The following is a 13,201-nucleotide window of genomic DNA, read 5'->3' on the forward strand; positions in this document are numbered from 1 at the left end:
TGGTAACATTACAAAAATGGATTCTAATAAGGAATGTGTTCACTCCTAGCTGCAGTACATTGGCGGCAACAACGTTTCATGCTGTCAATTAAGTTTTCGGTCAGTGAAATGGAAAGCAACGACCAGACACGGAGTAATCCTTGTTCAAGCTCTTCTAACATCTTGTGGGAGGATTTAAAGCAGCAACTTGTGTCCCAAGTAGTCCCAAAGATGCTCTATTGGATTCAGGTCTGGGGATTGAGCTGGCCATTCCAGCCGCTCCATACCGTGACCCTCAAAATATTCTTCATCAACCCGAGTTCTGTGTGGTCGCGCATTGTTGTCTATCAGAAGAAATCCCAAACCAATAGCAGCTGTACATAGGCGGATGTGTTGATCAAGGATCTTGTCTCTATATCTCACGCCGGTCAAAGTTCTTTCAAGGAACACATGCAATGTGGCCACCGAGAGAGATCCTATTTCAAACCATTATTCCACTACCTCTGTAACTGTGTCATTTCACAGTGTGGGATGGGTTGTATCTGGTGCCTTGTTCCTTACAGATTAGCTGACGACCTGAATTACTCTCCCATGTGAACCTGGACTCTTCTCTGAAGAGAACAGAAGCCCGTTGTTGAGTGGTCCAGGAGACGTGTTCTCCTGCCTAACGTAAACGGGCAGCTGTATGTCCTCGGGGCAAAGGGGCACAAACAACTAGTCGTCTAACATATAGACCTGTATTGTTCCGGGGTCTGCGCACTGTAGTAGCTGAGATTCTTGTTCCTGTGACCCCTAAATGATCTACATATGGTAGAGGTAAACCTTTGAGCTCAGGCACAGTAATGTAAGTCCTCTTTGGGGTCGAAATAGCTAAATAATGGTCTCCCGCAGGTGTTGTAACTCTTGGTCTGCCTGGAAAATGTCTTCTAGACACAGAATCCTCGGATTCAAACTGATTCCATACTCGCTGAATTACACTGCGAGAGACATCGAGACATCTAGGTGATCAGCTTGTGACATTCTCATTTCCATCCATCCGATCGCCCGCTACCTCAAGAAATCTGGCGAACGACTTTTCCTGGACATTGATAGACTCTCCTGGATATCGTCAACGAAATTGCTAATAACAATTTAATATCAATGCTCGTGAACAAAACTTCTAATTTTTGCATTTTTTTTCCCTCCAACTCTTTCATAAGTATTCATTTCTATAAAATAAAAGTGCTGGCTCTCGTTTTTCCATATATTTTCTTAAACTTTGTTACTATCATGCACATAAATTGTGAATTTAAATGTTAAATTAAATGACATTTTTGTAATGTTGAGCTTTGATAAACATGCTGTTCCTTAACTTTTGAGGGCAGTGTAGTTTAAGATTTTTTTTTTTTCTTTTTTTTTTTTCTGTTGTACGTTACATTAAAAGGTAATTATTTTTTATTTTATAACATAGTTTGCGTATTTTCCTACCTTATTTAGGTTTCAGATATGAGAGAATATGTTAGAATTTGATCACTCCTCATCGTTTTGTTTGTTCCAAGGGAAAAAGGGGATTTTGTTGGCAGTCTCTTCTCATTGCTAGAAACCGGTGAGACATTCAGCAAGTAGCTGCTGAGGAGTCTGCCAAGATGTAAGCAAAGAGTGACTAACTTGTCAGGGATTCCTCGAAGACTCAGAGGGTCGGATCAGCTAATTTAAATTTGGCTTTATCGGGAAAAAAAAAGGGTCACAAAAGTATTGTTATTTATAAAACAAGCCTTTGAATCTCCGTTTTGAAGACTGTTACGCAAAGCGCAGTGCATCTTGCAGTTACTTAATCAAATACGTAATGGATTTGTCACAGAATTAACACCTTGTTTGTTATATATTTCAAAGAGGCTTATTCATATATATAAATTTAATTCATTAACAGAGTGGTAATTAAGTAAGTAACAAGTAACAGGTAAATGTACAAAAGGGTTCAAAAAGAGAAACGTTTTAAGTAAAATCTAGTCGAATATATTTTTTTAGATAACCTATTCTATTTTTGGGAAGTGATTATTCATTTTTCATTAAAGGAGTATTAAACAGCATGGAATCATTTAAGAAAGTTAAACGAGGAGGATTCCTTGCACATTCTAATCTGTCATATCGTAAGCAGGTCAAAGAATATAGTATAAAACTTTTAAAAAGAATTTTTTAACAATTTCTCGTTGTAATTAAAAACATTTTACAATAAAATTAGCAAAGCAAAACCTTGTGTTTGGCATGTACTTTAGTCAAGATTGTATCGATTTAGTGTGCAAACAGGTACAGGTCTCTCTTCATCAGGAGCAAAGAAATCGGTCAGATTACTTTGCTCCTGATAATTAGGTTAAGGTATTTAATTTGACAGTTATTAATTGGCAAACTAAGCGATTTAAAAGAATAAAAGTAGTTCTTTATATCTTTAATTAATTACCTGTTAGTCCTGTGAAATTACACTGGCTAGACTTATTAAAAAGCATTTAAAAAAAAAAAAATTTTAATTTTATTTTTTAAAGTTGCAAGGTATTTTCTCGCTCCTGTCCGCATGCCTTCGTGGTGTAACTGAAAGCACTTCGACGCGTATTCGAGAAGCCCAGAGTTCAACTCTCGGCGAGGGCATTTCTGATTTCTTATTTCCTAGCTTCACCTAATAATTTTACAAGTAGCGCCCAAACTAAGAAATGGTGAAAGACGGTTTGTTACTACCAGGATTTGGCGATTAGATCAATTTATCCCCAGTTGCCCTTTAAAAGGGGGTATATTAGATATTTCCTCCCTCCTTTCCGCATGCCTTGGTGGTGCAATTGGAAGCACTCTCGGGTATTCGGGAGGTCCCCAGTTTGGATCACGGCGTGGGCTGTGCCGATTTCTTCAGTTTCCTGACGTCGAAAAGACCTAATGGCTCACTAGTAATTTTACTTTACTCCACCGGCAAAGCAGCTGGTCCACTTGATGATGGTGCTTATCAACCTGTTTAAACCCTACCAGAAATTCGAATTTTGTTCGCAGGTATACCAATATCGTGAAAAAATATGGCTATTATGCATTTTTCAAGTTTATAACAGTTCTCTTTACTTCCCTTAGGTATAGCAGGTTGCTATCTAGTTATTAAGTCGATTGAAGATTCTAAGAGCTATTTCAGCGCATTTCTGGATACACATTGTTGCAGCAAATGTTATTTGCCCGTACATGTTTGTTTTCAGCTGATGGAATGCGGGGGTGATAAGCACTTGTTTCTGAACAGTCAAAAATATAATGGTCAGGGTCTCCGACCCCCCCCCCCCCATATATGCACAGTGCACTGTTCTGAAAGCCGAAGCAAAATAAATAGCTCATGTATGGGCCATGTCCCATTAGGAATTGTGTCAGCTCAGAAGTACCACTGGATATTTTATCTCTGATCTTGGGAAGGTAATTATATACTCTGCTACCAGTGCAGTCATTATGCGAGGAACTTATCCACTGCTTCATCAAAAGAACCCTAGTGGTCGTTTCCATGTGCGACTACGGCCATAGTATGTACAGTATCCGCGTACATTCGTCCGTAGTTGCCAATTCGGCAGTTTCGTCTGCTTTTTCAGTGCCGTGTACTCCATGTGTGCACGGACCCATTGGAGCTTTGGTCTGATGTTTGTCGACAAAGGATAGTAGCATTCTCAGAATGTTCTTGACTATGGTTTTCCGACTTTTCCAGCTTCGTGTAGAAGTAGACTTAACGCTAAATCAGAATACTGTGTGATACTTCTTTGACGAAATGAAGCAATTCCAATGATGGAACACAGCAATAACTTTTATTTAACACTCAAAAAAATGGCGACATACAAACAAGAAAGAGAAAACATATTCTAACATTTAAAAATAAATTACATTCTTCGTGCGAGAGTCGCACGTGGCACTCGAGTCTGGTTTCGAATATTGCCATTCACAAATAACTTAATGTTCATCTATTTAAATTATTTAAACTACAAGATTTTAATACTATTTAAAGCTGTTACAACCTCTCCCCCAACGGAGAGACTTTTTCCGAAGGGAAAAGTTCTGTAAAATTTGACAGTTTAATAAGCTCGGCTTGCTCATTTGCTTAAAGAGCAAAGGTTATTTCTCTTATAAATTTCTAAATTTCAGGCCAAAAAATTTTAAGTTTTAAACAATACTTTTACACTACATTTAAAAAGAAAGAAATGGAGAACGTTCAAATACATTAGTTGAGCATACATTAAACAATAAAATTAATTCTAAACGTGGTTACATACACTAAGAGTTACATTACTTAATTCTACTCAGAACATCTACGTTCTTGTGCAAAGATCCTTTGCGATGAATGACCTTAAAATTATAAGGTTGTAATGAGAGTGCCCAGCGCATCAATCTAGAGTTACATTTGGCGTTGGATTGTAGCCAGACCAAAGGATTATGATCAGTTTGAATCAAGAATTCTTGCTGACCATCCAGATAAAAATGCAGTTTCTTGATAGCGTAGATGATAGCAGCGCACTCCTTTTCAGTAGTACAATAATTCTTTTCAAACTTAGTAAATTTTTTGCTTATATACAAGATAGGATGTTCACGTTGTTCATCATCTAATTGGCATAGTACTATACCCATGCCATTGTCTGAGGCATCGGTTTGTATAATAAACCTTTTATCAAAATCGGGAGCATACAGAATTGGTTTCTTGCATAGCAACTCTTTTAAATTTTTAAAAGCTCTGTCACATATTTCAGACCATTGTATATTTCCTTTTTTTGTTACCCCCTTCAAAGCGTCCGTGAGGGGTGAAGCAATTTCCGAAAATCTCGGTATGTACTGGCGATAATACCCTACCAGTCCTAAGAAAGCACGTACTTCTGTTTTGGTTTTAGGTGTAGGATACTCCTTTACAGCCAGGATCTTTACTTCATCCGGGGTTCGTTGTCCTTGTCCCACAACATGGCCTAGGTATCTCACTTGATCTTGTGCAAATTTACATTTTGATGGTTTTAGTCGTAAATTTGCTTTCTGTATTCTCTCTAGAACAGAAGTTAAGTTTTTAAGGTGCTCTTCCCAGTTTTTTGAGTAAATGGCAATGTCATCCAGGTATGGTACAGCGAAACCTTCGCATGCAGCCAGGACTTTAGTCATAACTTTGCTAAAAAAATATGGGGCATTTTTTAATCCAAAGGGTAAACGTAGAGGCCTGAAACTTCCAAAACTAGTTACAAATGTTGCATATCTTTGGGCTCTTTCTGTTAACGGAATTTGCCAGTAGCCTCTAGATAAATCTAATAGGGTAATATATTTTGCTTTTGCTACAGTTTCGATACGTTCTTCAATATTAGGCAAAGGATAGTATTCAGTTTTAGTAACAGCATTGAGTTTACGATAATCAATACAAGGCCGAGGATCCTTTGATGAAGATTCTATCAAAATCATGGGAGATGTATAGTCCGATTCTCCCGGCTCTATAATTTTAAGATCGAGCATTTTCTGTATTTCCCTTTTGAGAATTTCAGTCTGTCGGGGTGACAGTCTGTATGGCTTTATTTGTATTGGTTCGTTATTTAATAGCTCAATATCGTGACAAACTAAGTTTGTTAGTCCAGGATTATTTGAAAAACAACCAGAATATTTCCATAAAATCTTTCGTAAATCTTCTATTTGCTCGGATTTCAACCTTTTCTCGAGTTCATTCTCTTCTATGATGTCCGAGAAATTTAATATACTTGGATTGGAAGGTAAACGAGGAATGTCCATTTCTAAGTCTCCTTCCACTTCAGTTATCATATTAATCATTTCTGGTCTTTTGTAATATGGTTTAAGCATGTTAATGTGATATACTTGATTTGGCTCATTTTGTTCCTCGAAACTTACAATATAATTGGTTTCTGAAATTTTCTGCTCTATTTTTCCAGGTCCTTTCCACTGTACTTCTAGTTTATTTTGACGATTCGTTGATAAAACAAGAACTAAATCTCCTCTAGCAAATTCTCTTTTCACTGCGTTTCGATCGTACCATGTTTTCCTCCGTTGTTGAGCTTCTTTCATGTTTTCCACGGCAAGTTCCTGGCATTTCTTCATTCGATTAATAAGTTTGAAAACGTAACTGACAACATTATTACTTTCTTCAATCGGTTCTAGCCACTGCTCATAAAGTAAAGTGACTGGCGTTCGTAGGTTTTTGCCATGAACTAATTCTGCTGGTGTAAAACCAGTGCTTTCGTGTGTGACTGTTCTGAGAGCAAAAAGAACTGATGGTAGATAATTCTCCCAATCCGAAGTCGCTCCTATACATACGACTCTTAACACCCTTTTTAGCGTTCTATGGAATCGCTCAACGGGATTACTCTGCGGATGATACACAGAGCTTCTTACATGTTTAATGCCGAAACGCTCCAAAAATTCCTCTGTCAAAGCACTGACGAAAGAGGTCCCCTGATCTGTTTGGAACACTTTTGGGAAACCCATACGACTGAAAATCTGTAAGAAAGCATCAATCACAGATGGCGAAGAAATGTCTGTCACCGCTACAGCATCTGGATATTTGGACGACATACACAGAGCTGTAATAATATATTTTTTTCCAGTCTTTGAAATAGGTAGCGGACCAACGGCATCGACATTTATTTTAGTGAATATTTCGGAAATTACTGGTACTAATGTCATTGGAGCCTTCTTTTTGTCATTTCCTTTTCCAGCGCGCTGACAAGCATCACAGGTTCTTACAAAATCTTCAGTTTCTTTGTAACACCTCGTCCAGTAAAAATATCTAGCAAGTCTGTCTTTGGTCTTTTTGACACCCAAATGACCAGAAGTTCCTTCGTGGCACATCTTTATAATTGACGGCTTGAGTTTTTCAGGTATAACGACAAGCTGTCTTTCAAAGCCCATTTTATCCGTCGTTTTTTTAACTAAAAGTTCTTTTCCTGTCAGACTATAGTTCTCATTTTTGCATGTACCTTCTTTAACTTCTTGGATGATTTTAGACAGTTCCTTATCAGCAAGCTGAAGTTGTGCAATTTCTTCTGAGTCAATTTTTACCAGTTTCATGAGAGCTTCATCTTCCGTATTTAGTTCCGGTAAATTATCTTCTTCTTCAAAAACATATCTGGATGCTTTATTTTCTTCCTTCATCGGTTCCAAGAGCTTCTCTTCAGCTATTTCTCTTTTCCTTTGAGCTCTAGTAGAGACAGCATTAACCTGGTGAGGACAACTATCAGGCTCCTTTCTTTGTTTATTCAACAGTGCAAAAGTTCGATTGCCTAATAAATACCTTCCTTTGTCGAGTTCATTTCTAATAATGGCAGCCTTAGTTATTACTCGCCCAAGATCGCAATTTAGTTCGATCTCAGCCAATGGTAAACAGGTTGGATTCAAGTCTAATGGCTGTTGCACCCACACATTTTCACCTGTCAGCATTTCCGGCGTGATGTATTTGCGACAAACTATATCAATACTAGCACCTGAATCCCTTAATATAGGAATTTTATGACCATTTACGTAACCCATACTAGTATAAGGTAATAGAAATTTATCCTCTGGTTTTGCACTAATTCTGTTAAGATTAGCAGGAGATTCAGTACTATTCTTAAGTTTTGGACATTGGGGCCTTAAATTTTGATAGGACCCACACTGATAGCATTGTGGCGTCTTTCGTTTTTCATATTTATCATCTGGACGTGGACTTCTAGGTCTATGAAACAAGCTTTGCGTATTAAATCCTGATGACATTTTGTTTTCAGTTTTATTTTTATTATCTGAACTCAATTTACCTTGAGTTAGTGCATTGTATCTTTCTTTCTGCCTATCCACTACAGGCTTTTTTTTAAAGTTTCCGCAAACGTTTTCATAGGCATCAAGTTTTTCAGCTAATTTTTTAGATGAAATCATCTCTACCCACTCATCAAGAAAATGATCTCGAATTTCAGGAGGAACTCGACGCTTAAGTTGGTCAATCACCATCAAATCTAGCAACTGATCAAAAGTCTTAACTCCTAGACCAGTCACCCATTCCTTGCAATAATTTTCTATTTCATAATTGAAATCCACCCATGTGGATTCGGTACTCTTTTGATGTTTCATAAGTTTCTGCCTAAACTTTTCCGGGCTTAGTTTAAACCGTCTTAACAATAAATTCTTTACGTGTTCATAGTCTTTAGCTTTATCGGAGGGTTCTCTAACTATTAACTGGGTTACTTCGTAAGGAAGTAGTCCTAGTAAATGAGATACAAATTCTTCTTTATCAATTTTAGCCCATTCTGCTTGCCTTTCAAACAATAGCAAATATAGACTGATATCTCCTTTCTTGTCATCGAATTTCTGCATAAGGTGACGCAGCTCCGTTTTCGGCCGGATCTGTCCGGTATTTTGAGACTTTGTCTCTGCTTCAAGTCTTAATCTCTCTAATTCATAGTGTTCTTTCCTTCTCCGCTCTTCCGCTTCTTCCTGTCTCCTACGTTCTTCTCTTTCCCTTTCCTCCCTCTCTTTCCGTTCTTCTCTTTCCCTTTCCTCCCTCTCTTTCCGTTCTTCTCTTTCCTCCCTCTCTTTCCGTTCTTCCCTTTCCTCCCTCACTTTCCGTTCTTCTATTATTGTGTCTAAGACTCCTTTGACGAATACTTCATCATAATCTCTACTTTCAACAATTTTCTGTTTTAAATCGACTATTTTCAAATCTGCAGTCACATGAACTCCCAGTTCAGCCGCGAGATTTTGCAAATCTTCCTTACGAGTTCTTCCTAAGTAAGACATTGTTTCTATGTTTAAAATTAACGAACACTGTTTTCTTTATATTTCCTCAAAATAGCTCAATTCAATTACTTTAATTAATTAATGCAGTCAGGAATCACGAAATTAAATGCACTTTGTTAAGTACGTATACCTCAAAAATGAAATATTTAAATTATATGAAGTTCATTCTCTCTACCACATTAATTGTGATTAAAATAAGAATAATAACATAGAGCAATATATATATATGTCTACCGTCTGCACAACTAAAATGAATATTAAATATAATATCAAATACGGTAATAAAATAAGACAATTTAATATTAACAGGAAATAATAATCTGGTATCGCTAATATTGCGTTCAGTGATGAACTAATAAAATAAAGCAATTCTATATGAACAGGAAGTAATAATCTGGTATCACTAATATTATGTTCAGTGATGAACTAATAAAATAAAAATACGCACGATTATTCGATCTTGGTCGGTGCCTCCAAAATAATTATGACTGTGATACTTCTTTGACGAAATGAAGCAATTCCAATGATGGAACACAGCAATAACTTTTATTTAACACTCAAAAAAATGGCGACATACAAACAAGAAAGAGAAAACATATTCTAACATTTAAAAATAAATTACATTCTTCGTGCGAGAGTCGCACGTGGCACTCGAGTCTGGTTTCGAATATTGCCATTCACAAATAACTTAATGTTCATCTATTTAAATTATTTAAACTACAAGATTTTAATACTATTTAAAGCTGTTACAACTGTAAAGGCTCTTATTTTCGCGAGGCTTTAATTTTCGCGAGCCCGTCGTAATCGTGAAAATTTAAGCCTCTCGAAATACTTTTTTTTCCCCCGCCTCAAATAATAATAAAAAATCAGAAATTTTTCACTAACCCAAAATTTAATGATTTATTGCACAGTTACAAGCTTTTTCTTGACAACTTTCTTTCTTATAACTATTTTTTGGATAATATATAACTCTATTTCTCGAATATAAAACAATTAAATTAATAGAAGGCAGCTCATTCACTTAAAATACTATTTATACCAGCTTCTTTGAAGCCATTCAAAATTATCTCATATTTGGCTTCAATACCGTTAAATACGCGCACAAGCCAAGAGGCTTGAATCGATTTTAGTCGTAATATTCACAAGTCCACAGATTCTTTTTCCTCTAGAAATTGAAGCTCATTAGAATACCACTCAATAAACTCATTCTTGAGCAAATGCTTGAAATGTATTAATTACTTGCTTTATTATTTCCCGTGCTCCCATAATTTTCCTGCCATTTGAATGATACCAACAAATACACGATTAAATAAAACTGCTGAACACTGGTAGTTGGACCTGAATTAAAATCTCTGCGAACGGGTTGGCTGCATGGATATTTCATAGCCGCCTCTTTGCTATTATATTAAGCTAATTTCTCTTGGAAAGTAACCCGTGAAGACGTCCGGTGGGTAGATAATTCTCACGTCCTATCCCCTTTTCTACAACAAACATGAAGACAACATTACAGTTCATTAAACAAATAAGAAAGCAAAATTTTAAATACCATGTAATATATACAAAGAGGTAATTTAATCTTTCGACTACTGCAAAGCTAAAGCAAATGGCGCTAAAGCTACGCCGCCTTCACATGTTGATGGTTTTCAGCGACTCATTGCACTATCTGCATGTCTTTCCCTCGAGCTCCTTATTTCTGGTACAAACCGCTTACCATTAAAAGAAGTTTTCCATAAAGGCGTCTTTTCTTAAGCTCTAAAGCAGATAGCCTTCGATTGTTTTACCGTTATAATTAATCTAAAAGACTTGTTTTGATAAATCATCGGTAACTTCAAAGTAGGATGGTTGGAAGTTTGCATGCTTTTGGTGTTAAACAGATAATGTTGTGATTCTTTTGTGACTGTAGACAGTGTTACAGTATAATTCAAAATTTTCCACATAATATAGCTTAACGTATTCCTCAACGTGCGGAGTAAAATTCACAAATGATGTGCAGTTTGCTATCAATTTCTAAATCTCCTTTAGTATGTAACGAGCCCGAGTAAAGTTTGTTATTCTTGTACGGTTTATATAAAAGTAAAAGTCAGGTAGTCACTCTTTTTTAAGAAAAGGGATAGAAAGGAAAGTACGAGTTGGAAAGAGAAGGAAGTCGTGTGCAAGCCACGTCATAACTCTTTTGTGTTGCGTAAAATTCCGTATCAATTGTCGAATATTCCGGAGGAAAGGAGCGGGGAAAACGATTGTTTCTTCTCGCTACCAAGAAAAAGTTTAAATTAAGCCTCATTTTTTTCCACTCTTGCCAAGTAAAAATCATCGCTGCAACAAAGGGTTTTTGTACGCGGCAGACGGCGGGGCGCCAGGATGCATACATACCTTCTGTTGTCGGATTGTGCAGGTAGAGTAGCCTTCACCTTCACGAAAACTCTGTTTTGGAATCGAGCCCCGCTGGCTGCGTGCCGCGCCCTATATAAATCCTCCTCAACTCGTTCTCTCCCTCCTGTCGGGAAAGGGATGGTCTCTCTTCTGCTTTCGTACCGACCGACCGCCAGTGGATGGATGATGCCCGCGCATTATGAGTAAGTAAGGGAATCAATACCTCCAAACTTCAATCTCCCCTCGCCCATGAAAGTGAATTTCCGATTTTTAATTACCTTACACTTCGCTCTCCGTGCTCATTACAACAATAGCTGACATGGTGGAGCATATCGGAACGTGGTTTTGCATGTAGAACATGGATGGCTTTCGGTTTCTTGAAAAGATGGTTTTAAGAAGCACCTGGAGATGAGAGAGAAGTGTAATTTCTTGCCACGATCCAGAAACTGTCTCGCTGGTAATGGTCACCTTTGAAATTAAAAACATAGCATTTTTAGAACTGGGTAATCCGTTGTTGTTTGGTCGATTTTGTGTGGGTGTTTGTTCTATATGTGTTGTAAGTTTGCATGCTTTTGGTGTTAAACAGGTAAGTCTTGATATGGTGGAGCATATAGGAATGCGGTTCTGCATGTAGGTCTTTATGGCTTTCATGAAAAGAGGGTTTTAAGAAGTGCCTGGGAATGAGATACAAGTGTGTGTGTGTCTCAGCAACTTTGCATGCTTTTGTAATAAGAGACCATCTCTGCTCTAGTTTCATTCGAGTAGAATCGTTATTGTTGTATGTGCTAAACTTTGGTTGCGCCATTTCTTAATACGCATTCTCGGTTTATTTATTCATTACTGTATCAGGATGGTATTTTGAGGAGGGTCGTAGCGCAGGTGTGCTCCAAATTCCTACTCTCCATCCGTTCTGAAACCCTTTAATAGTTAGTTTTTAGCAGCTATAGTTTAAGTAAAAGTTTCTGTAACTTATGTAACATTTTCTTTGTTGTTGTTTTCCTGCGGCTATTTTTGTTCTGTGTTAATAGTCTACATTCTGGATTTGTTCAATTATGAATAAAAGAATAGCATTTTCCGTGATTTTGATGCAGATAACTGAGAAGAATGGTTTATTATTAGAATGGAATTAAGCTGCGATTATGATATTAATCATGATCTTGTTTAGAATTCGAAAACAATGAGGAAGTAATATTAAAATCTGAAGGTATAGCATACTACTTTGGGAAGTGAGGAAAAACGATGGAGAAAATAACTACGGCAGTGGAATGATAAATTGTTTTTCGGGAAAAGAAAGCAGCTAGACGGGGGGGGGGGGAATTGCTCTTTTGAAAGCACTAAAAGGCAAAATATTGACTGTCACACTTATAATATGCCTGGATGAAAATGTCTGGATGAATTAATTCTCCAATGTGTTTTAATGCATCGTGTCTGTCTTATTATGTAATAACTAATCAGCACCAAGCATTGGTATTTTGAACTAAGAAATACGAATCATAGTCAGGATAGATTAACAAATTTTACGCAACTGATTATTGTTGATCGAGCTAATCTTTCATTTTTAATGTCTTAGAGGTACACAAGGAAACTTTTTTAATTTGTGATTTTGATTTCCTTGAGACTTCGAAGTTATTTCATTTCAAGCCATATTTGGTTTTTACGTAATGCTTTTGATTCCAGACTTATTCATCGTATCTTTTTTTGTAATAATTTTTAAGCTTCATTTTCCACTTCGATATTTATCTAGATAATGCCCCGTTTCTCTTTACTTTTACATTTCCTGAACTTTGCTTTTGCTTTTTTAAGAGAAGAAACCCGTGTCAGATTATTTCGAAATGCATTCTTTAAAAATTAAAGGCATTCTAAAATTGAATTTGGTCTTTTAGATTCAGCTAATTTTTTATAACATCATTTCACTTTCCAATCCTTTTGCAAAGGGGGCCCACCAGCGGCCGATCGGAAAAGTCACTGAACACTGGTGATTTGGTCCGAGGTTCGAATCCCGCGAACGGGTTGGCCGCATTGGCGTTTTCCTGGTTTTGTCTCTATGTAGCATGTATATGACTAGTTTCCCTTAGTAAGGTCTTCCACGAAGGCATCCCTTCCCTTAAGCAGATAGCCCTCGAGG

At 37.1% G+C, this 13,201-nt stretch overlaps 1 protein-coding gene across 2 annotated transcripts in view; it reads left to right on the forward strand.

Moving 5' to 3' along the window:
* Positions 1-13,201, forward strand: part of LOC118189223 (glucocorticoid-induced transcript 1 protein-like) — a 275,707-nt gene that overhangs the window by 173,584 nt on the left and 88,922 nt on the right. Inside the window, exon 1 of one of the 2 annotated variants that reach the window (XM_035359796.2) lies at positions 11,128-11,279. The exons of the other annotated variant lie outside the window; for it this stretch is intronic. Within the exon in view, the coding sequence (XP_035215687.1) occupies positions 11,276-11,279 (4 nt within the window). The 5' untranslated portion in view covers positions 11,128-11,275. Of the gene's footprint in view, positions 1-11,127; positions 11,280-13,201 lie in introns of those variants that run through there. 2 annotated transcript variants of the gene reach the window in all.

Source organism: Stegodyphus dumicola, chromosome 3 (assembly GCF_044657685.1).
Source record: "Stegodyphus dumicola isolate Sdum_Otavi_A_Nest chromosome 3, ASM4465768v1".
Taxonomy (NCBI): domain Eukaryota; kingdom Metazoa; phylum Arthropoda; class Arachnida; order Araneae; family Eresidae; genus Stegodyphus; species Stegodyphus dumicola.